The sequence below is a fragment of the Pseudogymnoascus destructans genome (genome assembly GCF_001641265.1).
Source record: "Pseudogymnoascus destructans isolate 20631-21 unplaced genomic scaffold scaffold_13, whole genome shotgun sequence".
NCBI classification, from domain to species: domain Eukaryota; kingdom Fungi; phylum Ascomycota; class Leotiomycetes; order Thelebolales; family Thelebolaceae; genus Pseudogymnoascus; species Pseudogymnoascus destructans.
In genome coordinates, this window is record NW_020167532.1 from 859,691 (window position 1) to 882,213 (window position 22,523).

At 45.7% G+C, this 22,523-nt stretch overlaps 4 protein-coding genes across 4 annotated transcripts; 1 reads left to right on the plus strand and 3 right to left on the minus strand.

Annotated features, from left to right (window-relative positions):
- Positions 1 to 432: 432 nt before the first annotated feature.
- Positions 433 to 1,352, minus strand: VC83_05421 (uncharacterized protein; the record flags this gene model as incomplete). The annotated part of the gene is made up of 2 exons (XM_024469043.1): positions 433 to 1,013; positions 1,154 to 1,352. The coding sequence occupies 2 exons, from the start codon at positions 1,350 to 1,352 to the stop codon at positions 661 to 663; spliced, it is 552 nt and encodes a 183-aa protein (XP_024323343.1). The 3' UTR covers positions 433 to 660.
- A 1,164-nt stretch (positions 1,353 to 2,516) lies between these two features.
- VC83_05422 (uncharacterized protein) lies at positions 2,517 to 6,023 on the minus strand (the record flags this gene model as incomplete). The annotated part of the gene is made up of 4 exons (XM_024469044.1): positions 2,517 to 2,800; positions 3,037 to 3,193; positions 3,244 to 3,372; positions 5,802 to 6,023. The coding sequence occupies 4 exons, from the start codon at positions 6,021 to 6,023 to the stop codon at positions 2,517 to 2,519; spliced, it is 792 nt and encodes a 263-aa protein (XP_024323344.1).
- Positions 6,024 to 13,648: 7,625 nt separating this feature from the next.
- On the minus strand, positions 13,649 to 14,133 carry VC83_05423 (uncharacterized protein; the record flags this gene model as incomplete). Its single annotated transcript, XM_024469045.1, has 2 exons — positions 13,649 to 13,997; positions 14,084 to 14,133. 2 exons carry the CDS (start codon positions 14,131 to 14,133, stop codon positions 13,649 to 13,651), a joined length of 399 nt encoding a protein of 132 aa, XP_024323345.1.
- Positions 14,134 to 21,709: 7,576 nt separating this feature from the next.
- VC83_05424 (uncharacterized protein) lies at positions 21,710 to 22,316 on the plus strand (the record flags this gene model as incomplete). Its single annotated transcript, XM_024469046.1, has 2 exons — positions 21,710 to 21,973; positions 22,074 to 22,316. The coding sequence occupies 2 exons, from the start codon at positions 21,710 to 21,712 to the stop codon at positions 22,314 to 22,316; spliced, it is 507 nt and encodes a 168-aa protein (XP_024323338.1).
- Positions 22,317 to 22,523: the final 207 nt, after the last annotated feature.

The following is a 22,523-nucleotide window of genomic DNA, read 5'->3' on the forward strand; positions in this document are numbered from 1 at the left end:
AGCTATAATGTGCACGGCATTTAAACGGTTGATCCAAGACGCATAGCACCATGCTATACAAGATGTAGTTAGGATACATACGTTGTTTGAGGCTAACAAGAAGGAGGTGGAGAAAGAGACAAACATGCCGTTTGATAGTTAGATGGACATCACAACTGTCGAGCGGTATCTTCTACACCAGCCAGCCGGGGTGCGAATCCTCTTGTATCAAGATCAAGGATATATCGAATAATCACGTCCTCTCGTACTTCAGTCAACTTGTGGCAATTGGCCTTAAGTTCGCGACGAGATGTTCGGCCAGTCATTCTATAAGAAAGCGTAGTATAAGGGACATTGTAGAGTTTTGCAGCAGAGCGACGACCAAGTTTCTTAGATGATCGGATAGCCTCGATAGCTAAGATGATTCGTGCTTCTTGGGATTGGATTTCCATTGGTGGTTGTTAAGAAAACTCGCGTTAAATTTGGTAGGTAGTAAACTCGGGAAAAGTGATCCGCTCGGTGATAAACCACGTTATAGATATTACATCTCCTCCGCTTCGATTCGGACGACTGTCCACGTCATGGAACGCGGGATTCACTGCTGGCTTCACCTCCACGAGGCAGCGTCCATCCCTACCTCACGATCTCACTCCTCACTCTCCTCTCCTCGCTCTTTTCTCCTCAGTTAACAGCACCATTAATCGGCGCCCTAACACTCTCCCCCTCCTTCAACGCACACTCCTCCCCTCCCTTCCCCCCCGCACACCCCAGCGTAATATTGACCGTAGCAAACAACCCAACCACTTCCCAGGGCGGCGGGTAGTTCACCGGGTCACTATACGCATGAGCCAGTTGCAGCGAGAACTCGCCTAGACTGGTGTAGCTGTCGAAGAACCACCTGTAGCTCTCCTTCACGCCGGCATTCGCTTTGCAGGGGATGTAGGACCCGGGACGTGTGGTGGATGTGTTGGAGGTTTCGTGCCAGGTTTTGGTGCAGGTGGTGGCGGTGTTGAAGTTGGCGTCTGCGAGGTGGACTGCTGGAGTATTAGCTAGGAGTTCAAAATTCGCGATGATATATATATAGACAGGAGGCGGGATGTATGAGGAGGGGGCGGGAGTGTGCAATCGGTGATCAGAGAGGTCAATTGGGGAATTGATGGGGACGAAGACGCACAAGAGATCTGACGATTATCATCCATCGCATTCGAAGTCGCGAGCGTATTGGTACGGATCTCAGTCAAGATCATATCCTTAAACCCGCCGCTATTCTGGACCGCCACGGCATTAACGCGAGGCGCCCATGTCACCGGCACCGCGGCTGCGAAGGGCGCGAGCGCGGCGGCGGCGAGGAGGGTGGTGGTGGGGAAGTGCATTGTATTGTTGTAGTTGGCGTAGTGTGTGGCGTCGACTTCAATAGATGGGATGGATTATACAATTGAACCAGCACGTCCAGACACGGAATGTATGTATAGAAGCAAGTAGGAAGTCCAAATAAAAGAGACAAGACAAGTTTACTTATACCAACCACACCGTTAATCTTCGCGGTTGCACATCTCCATTCTCCCTTGCTCAGGGCACCAGTTACAGCGGAACCTGACGGCATCGGCGATCGTTGCGTTGTCTATCTTTGCGCTTTGGAGACAGTGTCTGTAAGGGGTGTGGGCGAGCCAAGACTATACGTATAGGGGGGTAGGTTGTACCGTCTTGGACTAGAATGATTAAGGGCTTGGAAAGGGATTATATCGTTTCGTGACGAGGGTTTGGGGAACGGATGCGAACACGAGATGTGTGGTACGGTGCCTGGATAGTTGGATCGATCGTACAGAGACGGCATGGAAGCGTGGGACAGCGGCTGGGAGATGGCTGTGGTGCGTCCTTGTGGAGATAGAGAGGCGGGAGATGGGGATGTGCATGGCTGTACATACAGTTGAGTACGGCGTACGGCGGATGAGATGATGGGAGATGTTCAGGGGTTATGCATTTATGCCATATAAATGCAAAGTTTGGGTTTCCGATAGCTTAGAAGGGGTCCGTACTATAGCTTAGGATGTTCATGTTATGATAGCTTAGAAGGGGTCCGTACTACTGTATAGCTTAGGATGTTCACGTCACAATCAATAATGTACAGTAACAATGGAGGATTGTTCACCCATTTAATGGAGACTTATGCAGTCAGCGACGGCGCACGGTTTGCCTTGTTCGGTGCTTACTCTCTTTCTGGCAGCCTTCTACGCCACTAGGCCAATTTAGAAGCTGCTTTGCTCCGTTTTGTAGCAGCAAGGGACCCCTGTATAACGTAGTACAGTACGGCGCCAAAAGGATTCGTACGGGTCCGAGCGTCTTCCCATCCATACAAATAAGAGTAAAAGATTTATGGGCAAAAGATCTAATACCCTGTTTGACCCCCGTAAAGATCTATATGCCCTGTTTCCGCAGAAAAGATCTATCTATCCAACACGTGACCCCCGAAACCCTCCGAAACCCCCCCCGAGAGCCACCTCGCTGTCACTACCTCGTTGTCGCCCCCCCCCCCCAACCTATATCCTCTTCTTGTCCCGCCGAAAAAGCCGGAAGCAGAACTTGTGCTTGACGGCCCAATCATCCAGAGCGTGGATGAGGGTGTCGATGTCGGCAAACTCAGTGCCATCAATGGGCACTGAGAGCTCCACAAGGGAGGCCATTGGGGGGCCCTTGTCGGGAGGGGCTTTTTGGGGGGACGCAGCGAGCTGGGGGCCACAATGCGGACGGAAATGGTGGGGGTTGGCGACAGCGAGGTGGCGCCAGCGATGTGGAGGCGGTGAGCCGGCTTGGCGGAGGAAATCTATTAATAGTTAGCGCGTGGTAGATGGATCTTTTCGGGGGTCAAACAGGGTATTTAGATCTTTTGCCCAAGATTTATATACCCTACATCTACCCAAACAAGATTTATATACCCTACATCTACCCAAACAAGATTTATCTACCCCACCGCCTTCCGTAACCCCTGCAATTCCCGTGCCTCGCTCTGTGACCTTGCTGCCGTGACGTTGCTGTTGTGTGTGACGTTGCTGCTGTGACGTTGCTGTCGTGACCTTGCTACCGTGACCTCGCTAGGGGCAGCTTTCCTCCGCACAAATCCAGGAAGCTCGGCGTCTCGACACTCAGTTCGGAAGACGAACTTCTCCTTTACGGCCCAGTCGTCAAGGGCATGGGCGACGTCGTCCATTTCGTAGAACTCGGTGCCATGGTCAGGCACCGAGAGAAGAGGTGCGAAGCTATGGCCACAATGAGGGCGGAAGCTGGCGAATTAGCGGTATCTTCGTCATCGTCAAGATTGCGGTTGGAGCGGCCGAATTGGTGGTGGTGTGGTGATGATGGTAGTAGGCCAAATTTGAAGCTGCTTTGCTCCGTTTTCTAGCAGCAAGGGACCCAGTATATATGTCGTTAGTATAATAGCTTGGCATTCAATCTAACTAAATATAGTAATATAAAAATTGATTCTTATCATACGATTTGAAGCCTAGAACTGGTGATTTGGTGATTTGGTGATTTGGTGATTTGACTATTGTATAACGTAAGTCGTGGCGTAACGCGGGGGATGGCGTAACCAGTGTTCGGCAGATACTACCCAGGTAGTATCTGGGTCCTCGCCAGGTAAGGTAAGTATCTGAGCGACTTTGCTCAGGTAAGGTAGGTATTTACAGATACTTTAGCAGGTAGTTGAGCCTCAATTCCGTATACAAAAATGACGCTTTTGATATTTGAAATAGATAATGATATGTAACTAGAATATGTAACTAGAAAAGTGAAACTCGTGACAAATATAATAATAAAATAGACAGCCCCTATTCCTATTCTTCTGCCTCATCATCTGCATCATCACCGTCGCTGTCGGCATCTGGTAAATAACCCCAATTCCGTAAGCAAAGCAGATATCTAATTGTCGATGGCGACAATCTATTCCTTTTCTTAGTAATGATATCGCTACCATTGCTAAATACCCGTTCTGATGGTGCTGATGTCGCAGGAATTGCAAGATGGTCTCGAGCAACTTGAGCAATTATTGGATATTGATATTGCTTTGCAGACCAATATTTGAGAATATCAGTATGCTCACCAGGCCGTGGTTCAAGCATCCATCGTTTCCATTCTGGTTCTTCAAATGATATACCCTCTGATGCAAATAAATCTTCATCAGAATCTGGTTCTTGCACTCTAGTATTTGCATTTCCTAATGCATCTGCAAGAGCTGTTTCACGTTCAATACGCTCTGTATCAAGATGATATTGCCGTGTCTTATATGTTCTACAAACATCTTCAAACTGTGCTCTTGCCCGTGTGATTCGTACATGATCTGTACTATCTGGATATATCTTTTTAAACACTGTATGGTTCATCCGTGGATCGCAAATTGTAGCTACAGCTGAGTGCTTACATTGCTGATTTGTTGCAAGAGTATAATACGCGTGAAGCCTTTGATAAGCTACTGTGCATGCAATACCAATTGCTGAGTGCTCACCAACTTCTTGTTGCATCTTCTTAACTTTATTTATCATTTTAAGATAAAGTGGAATAGCAAAGTTAAGTGACGGATATGTATCACTTTGTAGCCGTCTTGATGGTTTGAGAAATATTAAGAACAGTCGTTCAAGATCTTTAATAACAGCCCAATCTCCTGTAGTTAATGCAATATCTTTCATACTAATATCAAGCTGTTGTGTTATGCATACTGCTGTGATTGGTATTTGGAGTTTTAATGCTGTATCAAGCATACGATGTGTTGAATTCCATCGTACTGGCATACCAAGTGATAGTTGCTGTGGTTTTAAACCTATAGCTTTGACTTGTCGTTGTAAAGCATCCTTCCATGCTCGTCGATTACGAAAGACATAGATATGTCTTCGTAGCTTTGCAAGAGCATTCATGACTTCCACATGACTATCTCTACTAAATGGAATCCGAGCTGCACCTTGCTCACACCGGTATGTCTCTGTCTCTACATCTGGTTCTGCTTTTAAACTCGTAAGAGCGGCTTGAACTGCGAGATTTATGATATGTGCAATACACCGGACATCGCCTTCTTTGACAGTAAATGTCCAAGGTTGTTGAGTTGATGTTTGGGCGTTGCTAGCCAATTTCTCATATTCTGAGAGCATCACAGTATTTGATGATGCGTTGTCTCGGGTGCATGTAAAGATAGCGCCTGTAATAGCTATACTATCTGTTACAGCTGCTAATTGCTGAGCTAAGTATTCACCGCTATGAATAGGCTCTTGAAGATGTATCACATCAAGCAATTTTGATTTCTGCTGCCATTTATCATTAATCCAATGAGCGGTAACAGCAGCATACTCTGTATAGTTCCGTGCAGACCATGCATCTGTCGTTATGGATATCCGGCCTCCATGTATAATATGAGAATGGAGTTCAAGCTGTAGTATGCCTCGGTGATATGAGAATTGGCGTTGTAGTTCTCGGTGCAATGTTCTTGACGAAAGTGATAACACAGATGGACTTAAGAACCGTACTAATTGACGATATGAATAGCTTTCGATAATGCGTAAAGACAGGTTATTAGATACTATAAACGATAGCACTAACTCTCTATATTTGGCTGGATTGTTTGTTGGTCTTGATTCATGGGTCGCTGGTCTCCGAGGCTCAAAAAATGATGATGTGCTGCTAGATTGACTTGAAGGCGCTGTATTCTTGTGTTTAAGAGCATCATAGATTCCTTTATGCTTAAGACTATAGTGTTTCCAAAGATTGCCAGTTGAAGCAGCAGCTTGAGCATGGGTTTGAGCTGCGGGCGAGTATCCGCAATTAGGCTGCATACAGCATACTTTGATAGTTGGCGGGTTGCTCTCAAGTAGTATTCTTGAATATAGTTCCTTCGTGAACAGCAGCGACTGCGTTGGCGGTAGCATTTGGCTAGGCGGGTGTAGACGGACAGGAATTGGATTTGATTGCTGAAAAGGGGTAAAAAGCCCTGGTAGGGCTGGCTCATCGTGAGGATTATAGCCATCAAGGTCCGTCGGCACGTCTGACAACGGAGAGTCACTCATTTTCACGGCAATTATCACCATATCAAGCATGAAGACGAGTATTTCAACGTTAGCATTTGTGCGGCTTGGCTACACTTGGCAATACTTGGCATGTATCTGGGTAAGTATCTGAAAATACCGGGATACTCAGGTATTTTGAGAATGAGCCCAGGTAGGTAATTACCCAGGTAATTACCTGAACACCACAGGTAATCAGGTATCTGTGCCGCACACTGGGCGTAACGCGGTGAATTTACTTGCGCCGACTTTTGAAACTGAAAATAATTTAACAATGGTTCGCTGTAAAAGCCTAGGGGTTGCTAAGCGTGGAACTTTAATAGCCTAGGCAGTATTAGACGTCTAATGTAAGAAGTACAAGAGCAGGGTTAGCACAAATAATCATAATACAGTAGAGTCCCGTTAGTACGATGGAATCTAGCCATCAATTTAATATCGCCTTAATGTATTGAGCGATATGATGCAGATTTGGAGGCATTGGATGTTAATGGCAGAGTTCAAAGCAATCTAGATAGTTGGATTATATAAGCATTCAGTTGTGCAATATATAGCTCTTAATTGTGCTGTTGAGATATCATCTCGACTTTCTGTAAACTCAATTAGAATTTGAACAGCCTGTCGAGTAGCCTGTATTGAAGGTACAGGCCGCTCTAAGGCTTCTTCTTCTTCTTCATTTTGAGCATCATCACATTGACTTAAATGACTTGATATAATATCTTGTAATACCTCCTCCTCTGTTAGTGTCTCACCATCATTATTCTGGGCTTGTGTTTCCTCATCTGGATTTAAGAAATTGTGTAATGCCATCGCATCTTGTATATTTCCAGCTCTTGTAACATTATCATATAATTCAGATAGATTTGGAGGATTAATTGGTGTTGAAAGAGCAAGTGGTGTAGTTAAAAGTGTGCTTTGTAAGTTCAGCTTCGCAAAGTCCATCGAATAGCAAGATGAAGGTTCATTGATTGAACTGGATCAATGTTGGAATCAAAACATTGTAACATAAATGAGAGCCATTGTCGACGATAATGAGCTTTGAATGACTGTATGATTCCTTGATCAAGAGGTTGAAATCGACTTGTTGAATTAGGAGGAAGCCAGCAGATTCGAATATTTGGAGGCGGAGGATTGAGTTCAAGACCACAATAATGCAGAGAAGTTGTCCATAGAGAGAAGGACAGTTCGAGATGTTCCAATATGTCGATAGAAGGCTTGTAACCACTCCTTCATTAAAGTTGTGTTCATCCAAGCTTTCTTGTTCCAACGCCACTCTCCACCCATTGTTGAGACATTGATATTCCGAAGTGCACGAGGTTGCTTTGCTTTGCCAATTATCCAAACAGGAAAGCGATCAGTACCAGTTGCATTAACACAGAAAACAAGAGTTATTCAATCTTTATTCTTCTTGATTCCTGGCTGTGATTGAGTTGGAAGACCTTTAGATGGAACCATTCACCAAAACAATGCTGTTTCATCCATATTGTATATATCCTCCTCTTGATATTCTCCAGCGAGAGTTTGTAAAGCCTTCATATCCTCTTCTGTAGACTTGCTAACAGATCCTGCCTCGCCGTGATTTGTATGCTGTCGGATGTTGTGTCGCTTCTTGAATCGAGACAGCCAACCAACTGAGAAATCAGGTATAGGCAGCGTTGAATACTGTAGAAGTTGCTGCCAAATCTGCCTTGCCCTTTCCTTCAAAGCCTCTCCACTTGTGTTTCCACCTCAGCCTTCAATCTGCTTTTGCCCAGCGAAAAGGATCTCCTCAAGGTCAGGCCATGTTCCAGTGCGGGGTCGAGCAGCTGTTGAGATAGCTGAGGAGTCGTCGACACTGTCAAAATGCTTGCTGAGTGACTCTGAGACTGTTGATTGACTGAGGGAATGGTTGTATTTGTCCTTAAACCACCGCTGACAGGCCTTTTGTGAGGGTCGAGGGTATTGTCGAGAATGCACTCTCTGAGTGCACGACGCTGCTCAATAGTGATGGGTTTATTTTGAGGCATAGCCAAATGGTCCACTAGAATATCGGATAAGGCGATATTTAGGTGGTAACAGAGCAATATCATGGATATTGGTTGTTGTACGTGTTTTGAATCTGGACGAGAAAAAATATCGCACTATCGCGAACATCGCCTTACTGAGCATCAGCTTAGCGGGACTCTACTGTAATCATGACTATTACATAAGTTAAGCATGATTATCAAATAATGTTAGAATCACATGGCCTAAGTAATTACCTAGTATAGTAGAAAAGGAAACCAAATATATATTAATCTATCTAAATACTACTTAAAGTATTAATTTAGCTATAAATTCCTCTTCTAGATCCTCTTCTTCTTCCTTTATAAAATCCCAACTCTTTAAACAAGCTATTACTCTAAAACGTCTTTAAAAGCCTATTTCTAATCTTTGAAATAATAAGACTACCTATACTAAAGAGCTCTCTATAGGAGCACTAGTATTAGGGATTTGTAAATAGCGCCTAGCTATAGTAGCTAGAATTGGAAATCGAGATTGATTTATTTTCTAGTAGTCTAAAGGATTAATCTATATAATATTAGTAAGTTAATTATTAAAGAGTGTTAATTCACAGGATGGTGATTTACCTGTACATGAACAACTCGGCCCTTATGAGGGAGAATCCCTTTACTTAAATACATCCAGCGATATGTCTGCACCCGTAAACCACCAGAATTTTCCAGTACACCCTGTGGATATGTGTAATAATGTACGGTTACGCTCGCGCTACATCCCACTGAGCCAAAAAGACTACAGTATTCCGGCTCGCCTGGAATATGTGTAACACGCTTTATATACCACATGTACTGTAACTGCGGCACCCGTTACAATATGCCACAAGAAATGGGATGGACTGGCAACGACCAAGATACCAGAACAGTTACCCCAAAGGATCTACTATTGCGAGCACCTGTGTAGGACTCAGTGCAAACAATAATTATAACACCTTTGAACCACTAATAGAACTGCAAAAAGAAGATGGTGATGTTTGTATTGATTACTTACACGAACTGGCAGGAAATTGGGGACTGATGTAATAAAATCTTTAGGCACTATGCTACAGTATGATCAAGACACTTGGCATTTGAAACCTTCTCTCAATTCCTATGGATAAATTAAAGGTGCTCATCTGAAGCCAGTCTGCGGTCCGTATATAACATAACTATGGGTGTTACAGTAAGAGAAAAACAAAACTTTGCAAACCTCATATTTTGACTTTGACCATCATAGAATGCTGTGGTTCTAAACCACGACCCTGCCACACCTAACCTAGGCGGCTCAAGAGTAGCATTCATTATGCTCGAAGATTGATCTTGTGAACGGACTGTATGTGGTTTTTAAAATGCTGCAAATGCTCAAGAACAAGCCCTTGAGACTTGCATGTTGGGTGACAATGTCATACTGACCTGACATGTCATACTGACATTCATTGCACTCAGTTTGCTATCAAACTCAAGAGCAAACTTAGAAATCTCCTCCTCAAACCTACAAGTCACCATACATATCTTGGCTTATCACACCAACAACAGAAGCAATACTACTCAACGATTGCTGCAAACTCTTCTACTACATCTGTTTATGCTACATACATCACGGCATATCATTTGGACACTCATTGAACAAGTTATTAAGAAAATCTCCTCCTTAAGGGGGTGGGCCAATACTACCACATGGCATATCTCTACCAACTAGAGGCCTAGGAAGATGAACGATAGCTCTAGAAGCTTCTACAACCCTCTATGATTCATTACACGTCATCGCTCCTTAGTTACCCACAAGATTGGTTAAGTTATGACATAATTTATCTATAGGTACTCTGACCTTGGACCTCCTTTTAACTTCCTATAGGCTAGGAACCCAACAGATGGTTCTATGGGATTCTCTTACGTTCACTACATGATTAGCAAGCTAGTTGTGGGTCGCACTTGATTTCTAATACATTTACCAAGCCTGGTTAGTCATGGAAAGTCATGGAAAATGAGAGAACTACACTCCTTTGGCATAAATAGGATTGCCCTTTCCTTAAGAAAGGGCAAGCAGGCAATACAGTAAATCGACTATCACATACTTCCCCGTCTTTTCCAAGCTTCCAAGCATTCATCTTGTTACTCCTTGTTTCTGAAAAGTCAGTGAGGTGTTAACCTCTGACTTACCCCTGAGTTCCCAGACTCAACATTTGTTGCAACTTGTCTGAACCACTTCACTACATCACACACCTGATTGCTGCGTTGTGGAATAGTCTAAGCTACAACCCTTTGGCTCTGTTTCCTAAGACAGTGTGTTGTCTTAGTAAAATCATCCCTTCCTTGGGTGGCTAGATTCTCACATCTGGTGCACCCACCATTACATGACATTTGTTGCACTCAGTTTGCTATCAAACTCAAGAGCAAACTTAGAAATCTCCTCCTCAAATCTACAAGTCACTATACATATTTTGGCTTATCACACCAACAACAAGAGCAATACTACTCAACGATTGCTACAACCCACCATGATTCATTACACGTCATTGCTCCTTAGTTACTGGGCTGATATGACCACATAGCATATCTCTACAACCCTCTATGATTCATTACATGACATCACTCCTTAGTTACTGGGCTAATACTACACATGACATATCTCTATCAACTAGAGGCCTAGGAACATGAACGATAGCTCTAGAAGCTTCTACAACCCTCTATGATTCATTACATGTCATCGCTCCTTAGTTACCTACAAGATTGGTTAAGTTATGACATAATCTGTCTATAGGGGTACTCTGACCTTGGACCTCCTTTCATTTCCTATAGGCTAGGAACCTAGGAGATGGTTCTATGGGATTCTCTTATGTCGACTACAGTTACCAAGCCTGGTTAGTCATGGAAAGTCTTGGAAAATGAGAGAACTACACTCCTTTAGCATAAATAGGATTGCCCTTTCCTTAAGAAAGGGCAAGCAGACAATACAGTAAATCAACTATCACATACTTCCACGTCTTTTCCAAGCTTCCAAGCATTGATCTTGTTATTCTCTGTTTTTGAAAAGTCAGTGAGGTGCTAACCTCTGACTTACCCCTGAGTTCTCAGACTCAACATTTGTTGCAACTTGTCTAAACCACTTCATCACATCATACACCTGATTGCTGCATTGTGGAATAGTCTAAGCTACGACCCTTTGGCTCTTTTTCCTAAGACAGTGTGTTGTCTTAGTAAAATCATCCCTTCCTTGGGTGGCTAGATTCTCACATCTGGTGCACCCACCATTACAGGTTGTACAGGCGGTCGGTGCTTGTTCAACATGGACCTCATCGGCTGAGTGTATGAGGCCTTTAATGTGGGTTTGGCGCAATAGAATTCAACATGGTTCATGTTCACGGTAGCCATGCTGAGACAGGGTAGGACACTGAGTGGGAGAATGGTCTTTGGAACTAGTCTCTTGAGCGGAATGAAGGACCTTATATAGAGATGCAGACAGTCGCCCTTCACGCTCCGTGTCGCCTCACCCTTTTCGGTGCTCTGCAGCCAGGCAGTGAATTTTCCACCACATGCTTAACCCTGATTCCACCAACCAAACATTTGAGTCAAAGAGGGGAAACACACATCGAATTCCGAGGCACTCTGGTGACTGCGCTGCTGCAACTTGAGTGGTCGCAAGAGCGGAGTCTCACTCTCAGCTGAACGTTTAGCGCTGCAGTCGGCCTCTTTGCTGCCAAAAGTAGGAATATATCCGGACTACGCCTGCTGTGAAGGCGATCGCTTTGAAAGCCTCAACCAACCAGTAGTGGCCGGATGGAGCGGCATCCGAGGTCAGACGACTCTACCAGCAATAACCGTCCACTCTCCGTATCCATTTGTCTGCAATTCCGGTAGGATTCCTGTATCAGCGCCTCGAAATGAAGGTGAACTGCAGCCTTCAATGCATAGATGGTTGTGGCCGTGATGGCCTTCAAGGGATCTCCACCTTCAATCTCCAGGATGTGAGTACAGGCCCCTAAGAAGCTGGCTCGCAAACAGAAATCGGCCCTTCTCTCGAAGATCAGCTAAGGCTGAGGGAGACGTTGCTGCTCAGCACCTGTAACTCATAGTGTCGCAAAAGGTGCTGCGCGTCGGTGTACGCAAGGGCCGGCCATGTCACCACGAGGCATTTTTGCGATTGGCTAGGTCATAGCGCAAGGCACTCTCAAGGCAGATTGTGCATGCCACAGTCGCAAGAGGCTTCAGATGTGTGCGGCAATGAAGAAGGGCGCAAGAGGTGCAATCATAACGCAGCTCTCAATCTTGCATCTTGACCAATCTGACGACCAGTCGTCGATACTCAAAGGGCTCGCTGCCATCGCAAAGAGCTCCGGGTGTGGAAGGCGTCGCCAATGAAGGGCAGGAATTGAGGTTGTACCTGGGAAGCATTCATGTGCCACTGTGGGTTTTCAGCTGCGGCGAGGTCGAGCCGGGGGATCTGTTGGGCGGTGCCATGCAATATGGAGGGGGCGGAGGGGGCCAAGCGTCACACGATGAGCGCAGCAGCCGTGAAACTGTTGGGAGGAATGACGGAGAGTGAAAGTCGGGGAGGGGGAGCTGCCCTTTTATAGAGCTTGAAAGCGGCGGCAGGCATGTGCACTGTATTGCCCGATTAGGCAGGTGCCAAACCCTGCAGGTCGAACACCACGATCCAGATTATATAACTAAATAAGGATATAGATATTAGCTTACCTAGTTGTATTTTTTTTAGGCCCTTGTATATCTTTAGTATGCTTTGCTAATAGCCTTATATTCTCTTGATTATATTTAGGGCAAAAACTCCATATAACGTTCGCAATGGCGTAATGAGCACCATGGCGTAATGAGCACCAAAACCCCCACCTTGCAACTTCAAACTTTGTAAACTACAACAATGGCGAGACGCAAGAGCGTCCGGGTTCAAGAGAATGAAGCTTGTATAGCTGAAGCTATAATAGCTTACCAGAATCGACAGTTTACAAGCTTAAACACTACTGCAGAACACTTTCAAGTTAATCGGATGACTTTGACACGTCGCGTGTCAGGAGGCTATTCTCGAGCGCAAGCACGACAAGACCAACAACTTTTATCTACAGTTGAAGAGAGTACCTTGGTTAAGTGGATTTGCCAATTCTCATCGATAGGACGCCCTATTAGACACCAGCTAATAAAGGAATTGGCGGAAGAAATCAGGATTCAAAGAGTTCAATGCGTTAATGACACGTCATCTCAAATTGTATGATACCCACCAATTGGCAAAGAATGGATCCAACGCTTTATTCAACGTCATATAGAGCTTGCTACAATTACCACTCGACAAATCGAGTCTGCAAGACATCAAGAAGCAATGTTCGAAGCACTTGAACATTGGTTTGCAGTGTTGCAAGCGAAGTCGCAAGAACAGAACTACGCGTTATGTAACATCTATAACATGGATGAATCGGGTTTTGGGATTGGTACAAGCCAAACGAACCATGTAGTAGTTGATGCTACTATACGTACGCATTGGAAAGTTGTTCCTTTGGTGCTCATTACGCCATGGTGCTCATTACGCCATTGCAAACGTTACCCAGTAAAACAATAAATAAATTTTATATACCCAGTTCTATCCCACGTGACCTGCCCAAGCCCAATCTAGAAACTCCCCCCGTTCTCATATGTGCCTGGCATGTCTGAGCCAGCCCCGATGACAAGCAATGGAAGCTCGTCGTCAGGGCTGGCTCGGACACACCAGGCACAGCCCTCCTCAGGACAAACGGCAGTTGCCCCGTCTTTGTCCCTTCTCTGGAGCCGCCAGGAGAACTTCTCCTTGATGGCCCAGTCGTCCAGGGCGTGGGACCAAGCGTCCAAGTCGAGGAACTTGCTACCGTCAACAGGGGCAGCGAGTTCGGCTAGGAGGCAGGGGCGGGGGAGGCGGGGGAGTTTGTGCCTCGCGCGAGGGCTTCCGAGGGTGGTTTCGAGGGGGTCGGAGGAGGGAGGGAGCCTGGGAGGTGTCAGTGGGGTTGTGTGGTGGAGAGGAGGAAGGGAAGGGGGAGGAGGTTTGGGGGTCTCAATTGACCCCTGACTTACCATGCAATTGAGCTGGTATATTGCCAGCTCAATTGCTTCAAAAAGGCCATATGAGAGCACGTACTCTCAAATGAGAGTACGCCTCTCATTGGCTCATTAACCTTTCCAAAGGAGGGTTAGCGGCCGACTGGGTAGATGGAGTTTTCTTACCAGTTTACTGGGTATATCGAGTTTTTGCCCTTATATTTAAGGCTATTAATAATCTTCCTCTTATTGCTTATATAAACTATACCTAATTAGGTAATAACTAAGCCTAATAAGGTATAAATTATAGTCATGATTATGATTATGACTAAATAATCATGATTATAATTGATTTTCTAACCCTAGTTAAGAGGCATTTAGCTAACCCCTAAGTTAGCCTTATATATCCTTTATACACAGCTTGCCTTTCCTAGGAGATGGTCAACTCTTAAGAGGCTCTTTAGTCAGTTAAGGCCTTAGTTGAGTATTGTCTTTATAGATATATTACTCTTCCTTTATGAGACCTTTTCTAGAATACTTAGGTGGCATCTATAGCTTATGTGCAAGCATATAGAAGCCTTCTTAACAGCTGTTAAGGAAATAGGAGGAGTAGAGGGGATCTAGGGCTTCGTTAATTAAACACAAATAGTATTGTAAAGAATACATATTAAGTTGAGCACAAAGCTCCTATCTAAGGGAATACTATCTACTTATATAGTGGCGTTGTGCCTTATAGATAGTTCAGATAGTTAGGGATAGTTAGATAGTTGGGATAGTTCTAGTTTTCTTAACTATCTATGTCATAGGTAGGGCAATCGGAGGAGAAGTCGGCCACAGCCTAGGTCAGGGGTGGTCTACTATAGCACCCCTATAGTGGCCTAAGTGCCTTAGGCAGCTATAGGCATAGAAGGGGGTGTAGGCCTAACCTATAACTAAGTCAGTAGCAGCCTAACCCTAACTAGGTACATAAGGTAGCTAAGCCCCCATTTAGGGGGGGCTTAGAGATTAGTCTGTTAAATACTATACTGCTTGCTAGAAACTACAGTCTTAGCACGTTGCCTACCTACAACTCTTACAATCTAACTATCTACTAGTTTTCCAACTATCTACTAGCTAGGTCACTGTTACAGCTATGGTAACGTGACATCAGTTATAGGGCTAGTAGGGCTAGGCCCTTGTTGTTATGATTACAGCTCACAGCTTGTCACAGCTTGTTATGGTTGTTATGGTTGTTATGGTTGTTACAGTTGTTACAGTTATTACAGTTATTACGGTTGTTATGGGGATTACGGGTGTAGCCTTAGCCACCAAGGTTACAACCGCTAAGCAGACAACTGTATGTTATGAGGAATAGCCTCACCTTCCTTCCTTCTTCTTCTTCTTCTCTCTTTAGATTCAATCTAGATTACTTTTCCTGGACTGGCATCATGACCTCTATGACCATCGTAACATTTGTAACGTGACCTAAGAAGTCATGAGGCTAGTAGGGCTAGGCTGTAGCATGACTAGGCTAGTGGATAGTTACAGAAACTAGTGGATATTAGATAGTTAAGCTATCTATAAACTATCTAGGTTATCTAGCTATCCATCAACTATCTAGACTATCCATAAGGCATGACGCCACTATAGAAGTAGATAGTATTCCCTTAGATAGGAGCTTTCTGCTCAACTTAATATGTATTCTTTACAATACTATAACATGTTACTTAGAAAGCCTTTGTGTTTAATTCCCTGCCTTCTCTGTTAAGTCAACCTTATGTAAGAAACCTCTATGCATCCTATTAGATAGGAAGCAGCATTATAATTTATTATTATAACTAATCTATAGGGAAGTTTAGACTACTCTCCTACACTCTTCCTCTCTTGTCTCTTGTCTAGACTTAGCTTTGTAATAAGCTAAGGATCTTACTAACCTCCTTTTGTAGGTTATAGAGGCCTTCCTCTATAGCTATAATCCTTAAGGGGGCACCCCCCTTAAGTATAATCATAAGACAGTTAGCAATTGATACTAACTTAGTCAACATAGATAGAGGAGGTAATAGAGAGTAGTTTCTTGTCTTTGTTTATGCTTTTAGGAAGGCACTAAAGATATTAAAGGCAATGGTGATGTGGGCATTTATGTCATACTGACATTCATTGTACTCAGTTTGCTATCAAACTCAAGAGCAAACTTAGAAATCTCCTCCTCAAACCTACAAGTTGTCATACTGACATTCGTTGCACTCGTAGGCCCATTAGATAGCATAATTAATTCAATTTGATCAATTTACTCTACATACTGCCCTTTATTGTGATACTCGCTGGCGCTGCCCAGAAGTGAGCATTTCGGGTACCAGAGAACCCTTACAATTTGGGTGTGATCCCCGGTCACCGTAATACACTCCAACAGGTTATGAGCCCGGTCGTGCCTGCTGTCGATATCACATTTTGAACGATTGATTCCGAGTTCTCACATCCATATAGTGAGAATACTAAGCTGCTTTCGAAGCTCAGTCCTGCCGTCAGGAAAGCTGATCAATCAGCAATGGTGACCTGACCAGGCACCAAAGTGAGGACTCGTCCAAAGCATGGATCCAGATCTCGGCGGTGACAAGCCCCGTCTGGCCAGACTGACGGGAAGGATATGGAGTATCCAAGTGACGAACTACCTCAAGCGTTGGGACTTATATGGGGTGGTTGACTCTGGATATGAGTTGAACGCTAATACTGACGAGGAGGATTTCGAGAACCGGACTGACGCCGCCAAAGAGACCCACGAAGGGAAGGCGGCCAAGAGGAAGATCGACAGAAAAAGAGACCAGAGAGTAACGAAGTGTGAGGAAGGGGCAATAGAGACCATCACCGGTTTCTGCGCTCCTGAACCGCTCTCGAATATCGCAGAGCTTGGAACGGTGAAGGAGATGTGGGGTACCCTCAAGAGGATATATGCCCCTATTGGGCGACAACAGTTGACGGACCGCATCAATGCCTACAGCCACTACTCTCCTCAGTCTCGGTTTATAAAGTATCACTTGAGCTCAGTCGGCTTCAGAAAGAGCTTGCGGAGCATGATATAACGGAGCGCCCGACTGATCAGAATAAGACGACAAAGCTCATATCGATTATAAGAGCCCGCGGCTCTCGATACGATCAAACAGCTGCTACAATTAGCGTTATGGAATCACCAACTTACGCAGTGGTGACGAAAGCCTTCGCTGATTTCGATCAGTTTCTCGACGGAGGCAAGAAGCTGAACGAGAACGCCCTCCAAACCAACACCAATGCGAATACCGGTGGTGGAAGAGGAAGAGGCAGTGGGAGAGGCGGCCATGGTGCAAGCCGTGGCCGCGGACGAGGAGGACGTCAAGGAGGAGGTGGTCAAGCACCACTGCTTGAGGACATCACCTGTTATCATTGCGGTAAGAAGGGTCACTATCGAAGTGACTGCCGGTCAAGAAGAAACGGTGAACCTAAAAGGAACCCGTCAACCGGACCACTCCCCGCTCCTGGTGGGAGAGGTTTATCACCACCCCCTGAAGAAGCAAGAATGGCGGCGGCATCAACCACAGCTTGGATCGCCATCGCCGCCGAAGAAAAAAGCAATTGGCTTGAGGGTGGCGGCTCTCAGGGGCACTCATGGATCGTGGATTCTAGGTGCTCTCGCCATATGACATACGACCGGGATTCTTTTGTCAGTTATAAGCTGCTGAGCATGTCAATACCGGTTAATATCGCAAACAGTGCATCAATCGAGGCCATTGGCGAAGGGACCGTTGCTTTCAACACCCTTGTGAAGGGTGAGAAACTCAGGATATTGATGCACGATGTGCTTCATGTCCCACGCCTCGCCGGAAACCTCATCTCGGTGTCCCATCTCCAGGATAGGGGCATCATGACAAGGACGACCAATGGAGGCAAGTTACTTCTTGAGCTCGATGGCCAAGTTGCTGGCGTTGCTGTGCGTGTTGACAAGTCATACGTACTTGACGGCACACAGGAAACAGCTTTCTGTACGGTGGTCAACCCACCAAGAAAGCAGGACAAGACACTAGCATTGTCATCGAAGGATGCGATGCTTTGGCATCAACGTTTTGGACACTCAAGCTCGAAGAACTTGAGGCTTGTCCACATTGCTGTCCATGGGATGGCTGGCGCCATTAAGGGGATCGAAGACCCATGCGAAGCATGCTTGCTCAACAAGAGCACCAGGGTGATCAATCGACAAGCCCCTGAGCATGCAAAGGAAGTCCTCGGCCGCATCCATACTGATATATGGGTCCCATATAGGAGGCCGAACATCGATGGAGAGGTGTATTTTATCACCTTCACTGATGATGCCTCAAGGAAATCGTGGGTTTACCTAGCAACGACTAAAGACCAGTTCAGGAAGATCTTCACCGAATTCAAGGTGATGATCGAGATAGAGACTGGCCTGACGATAAAGGTAGTCCAATATGACAACACAAAGGAATACAGGAGGTTACAGACCCTGTATACGCCTACCTACAGCATTCTATTTGAGTTTACGATGGCGTACACATCACACCAGAATGGTGCTGCGGAACGCCTAAATCATTCCTTACTGAGTTCCCCAGAGTGATGATAGTGTAATGGTGGGTGCACCAGATGTGAGAATCTAGCCACCCAAGGAAGGGATGATTTTACTAAGACAACACACTGTCTTAGGAAAAAGAGCCAAAGGGTCGTAGCTTAGACTATTCCACAATGCAGCAATCAGGTGTATGATGTAGTGGAGTGGTTTAGACAAGTTGCAACAAATGTTGAGTCTGAGAACTCAGGGATAAGTCAGAGGTTAGCACCTCACAGACTTTTCAGAAACAAGGAGTAACAAGATCAATGCTTGGAAGCTTGTAAAAGACGTGGAAGTATGTGATAGTTGATTTACTGTATTGTCTGCTTGCCCTTTCTTAAGGAAAGGGCAATCCTATTTATGCTAAAGGAGTGTAGTTCTCTCATTTTCCAAGACTTTCCATGACTAACCAGGCTTGGTAACTGTAGTCGACGTAAGAGAATCCCATAGAACCATCTCCTAGGTTCCTAGCCTATAGGAAGTGAAAGGAGGTCCAAGATCAGAGTACCCCTATAGACAGATTATGTCATAACTTAACCAATCTTGTAGGTAACTAAGGAGCGATGACGTGTAATGAATCATAGAGGGTTGTAGAAGCTTCTAGAGCTATCGTTCATGTTCCTAGGCCTCTAGTTGATAGAGATATGTCATGTGTAGTATTAGCCCAGTAACTAAGGAATGATGTCATGTAATGAATCATAGAGGGTTGTAGAGATATGCTATGTGGTCATATCAGCCCAGTAACTAAGGAGCAATGACATATAATGAATCATGGTGGGTTGTAGCAATCGTTGAGTAGTATTGCTCTTGTTGTTGGTGTGACAAGCCAAAATATGTATAGTGACTTGTAGGTTTGAGGAGGAGATTTCTAAGTTTGCTCTTGAGTTTGATAGCAAACTGAGTGCAACGAGTGTCAGTATGACACAAATGAGAAATACTATACTTGACGTTATACAACAATCCACTCTGGCGAATACCTTGCAACAGATGATACATGCAACGGACGATTATAGTATTACGCCTGCGATCTTTACAATTACAAGAGATAATGCGTCTACGAATACAACTATGCTATTAGAATATGAGAAACTGGCATCGGCGCAACCTATTACCCTGAAACAACCATGGGCTTTTACAGCGAAAGCAGGAGACATACGCTGTATTGGGCATATTATCAACATTGCTGTTCAAGCTACTTTAGCTTACTTAAAGGCAATGCCTGATGAAAGGGTAGAGGCATACCGGCTTGAGGTTGGGGCTGCACGAATACCAACTACTATTGAAAACGAAATCGTGACTGTTCTTGCCAAGCTCCAGCATCATATATATGTATTTCGGAACTGCTGTGGATGGAAAGATGCCTTGAAGAATCAGTGTAAAGCTGCAGGTATTAAAGTCTGTCAGTTGACACTTGATATGCCAGTCCGCTGGAGCTCAACTTATCAAATGATCAATATGGCTTTAAAGCTTCATGTAAGGATGCCTCTGCCCTCAGTGACAGAAAGGATTGGAGTCGGGCAGGTTACGGTCACGTGGGGAGAGTTAGGGCAGGTTAGCCGAGTCGGACCCGTTTCGGGTACCTAAGGGGATTGACTGTAAGGACACAGGGCACCCAGCTCACAGTAATAGCATATGAGAGTGCGAGTCGGAGGCTAAACGGATGCTATCCTATAGGTCTACTACGAAGGATACAAAAAAGATGAAGGGGGAACCCCGTTGAGTCTGTTTCCTTAAGTACCCGAAACGGGCCTGACTCGGTTATCCCAACCCTAGCCCTGAACCTTCTACCGCAACAGGTCTGCATCAGCCCTGAACCCTATACACTTACCGTCCCCCACTATAGTGTAACTTGCTATATGCTCCTCTACTGGTTCGAAACCCCACCGAGTCGGATTCCATGCTTGTAGTGACCGTAACAGTTCTGAGACAGGTTCTTCGAGTATCTAGGTACGGAGGCATCCTTACACTTCTGAGACAGGTTCTTCGAGTATTTTAGGTACGGAGGCATCCTTACATTGACCCAACGGGGTTCCTCATCATCCTTTTTGTATCCTTCGTAGTAGACCTATAGGATAGCATCCGTTTAGCCTCCGACTTGCACTATTACTGTGAGCTGGGTGCCCTGTGTCCTTACATTATACAAAAAAGATCATGCCTGCCGGGGACGGCCGTACTTCAATAATATCCCACACTGGAACGACTCAGGAGAACTACCATTACGACATCGACCGCGACTCGGTGACATTTCGGAGGAGAGACCTGACGACTTCAAATAGCCGTGATTCCAGAGATCTCACAGACAGCCAGTGGATCAGGGTTTGATTCTTCAGAATAAGATGGTAAAGTCACCGACGCATTGGCGCCAAATAGGATATGAGATCCTTAAGAACCCCCTCCTAGCACAGAGAAAATTGTGGACAAGAGCATTGATAGCTACAAGCTACTGGAAGTCAAGCTCTTTCGTATCGGTACTGATACACACCCGAGGCAATATGTTGAAAAAGCTGACATCAAACATACCCCAAGACAACGACGGTCAACTGCCCAGAATGACTACCAGACAAACCACCACTGCAGCTATGACCGCTGTGCCATCCGAAGATATCCTGAGTCGAATGGCCCACCTCGAAGCACAGATACAGGAGGTCAAGGATCTACTAGTTACCCTGACAGCAGCCCAGACCAGAATCCTGTCCACACCACCAGTGGACGCCCCTATACCCACAGTTGAAGCTGCGGAGCAATGAACTCCTCACACACGAAACACCCCTGAGACAGTTCAATTGCCGCCTCTTCAGGACTTTCATTCTCCATCGATCCCAAGCACGTCACGAATGCACACCGAGGACCCACCGACTTGCTATAAGAAATCTACCATCTCAGAGAGAATCACTCCGCTCAGCGATGGGATAGAACATACCTTCCTACAATGGAGCGCTTCAATTCGGGACTGACTCGTAGTCAATGAGGACCACTACCTTACCGACGTCTCAAGAAGAGCGTTGATATGGGGAACTACGACCGGCGTGGCTAAGACCTACCTAGAGCCCCAATACCTGTCAGCTATGCATGGGTTCCACAGTGCTGACAAGATGATGGACCTACTAGGTTCATACTACCTCACAGGCAACGAGACGGAACAGGCCAGGAACCTCTTCGACGACCTGCAAATGGGAGAGAAGGGGCATGCTAGCGAAACCTTCCCAGAGTTCAAGGCTCGTTTCCAAAGTGCAGCTATCATAGGACAAGTCTCCGAGTCAGAATGGTTTCAGTACATGTGGAACAAGTTGACTCCCCAATTCCGCAGCTGCGTCGCGATCATTAAAAACCAATGGAATGGAGACTACCAGACCATGGTATGAGAACTTACTACCTTCGATCAGGAACAGCACCAGAACAACGAATTGAATCTGCTACCCGCTCTCGCAAGGACGTCCACACGTACCACGGGTACAGCAAAGGTGTGCGTCGAAGCCAACTCGAGCCACACCCGCTCTGTTCACCCAAACCATGTTCGGACGGAGCAGGGAAGCATGCCGGCTCTTTTGGGGGAAGTGGTGGCTGCCGTGGGCAGGCTTCCTGCCATCGCTGTCACTGCCAGACTGCGCTGGGGGGAGGAAGAAGGGGGGTGGTGGGGGTGGTGAGGTTGAGGGGGATGTGTTTGGGGCCCAGTATGGGGCAGAGGAGGATGGGGCATAGGATGGAGGGAGGACCTGTGTCGGAGGGGACTCGGACCTGAAATCTTCACGTGGGGTCGCTTTGACCCTTCGTCTCCCTCGGTGGTAGCCGCTTGTTGCGACGCCGGTGAGACGTTTGGAAAGGGTGACTCCCACAAGAGTTACAGTGGTGAGTGCCCCCTGGCTCAGAGGGTATTTTAGTTTAGAGTCGTAGATAGCAAGACTCTGT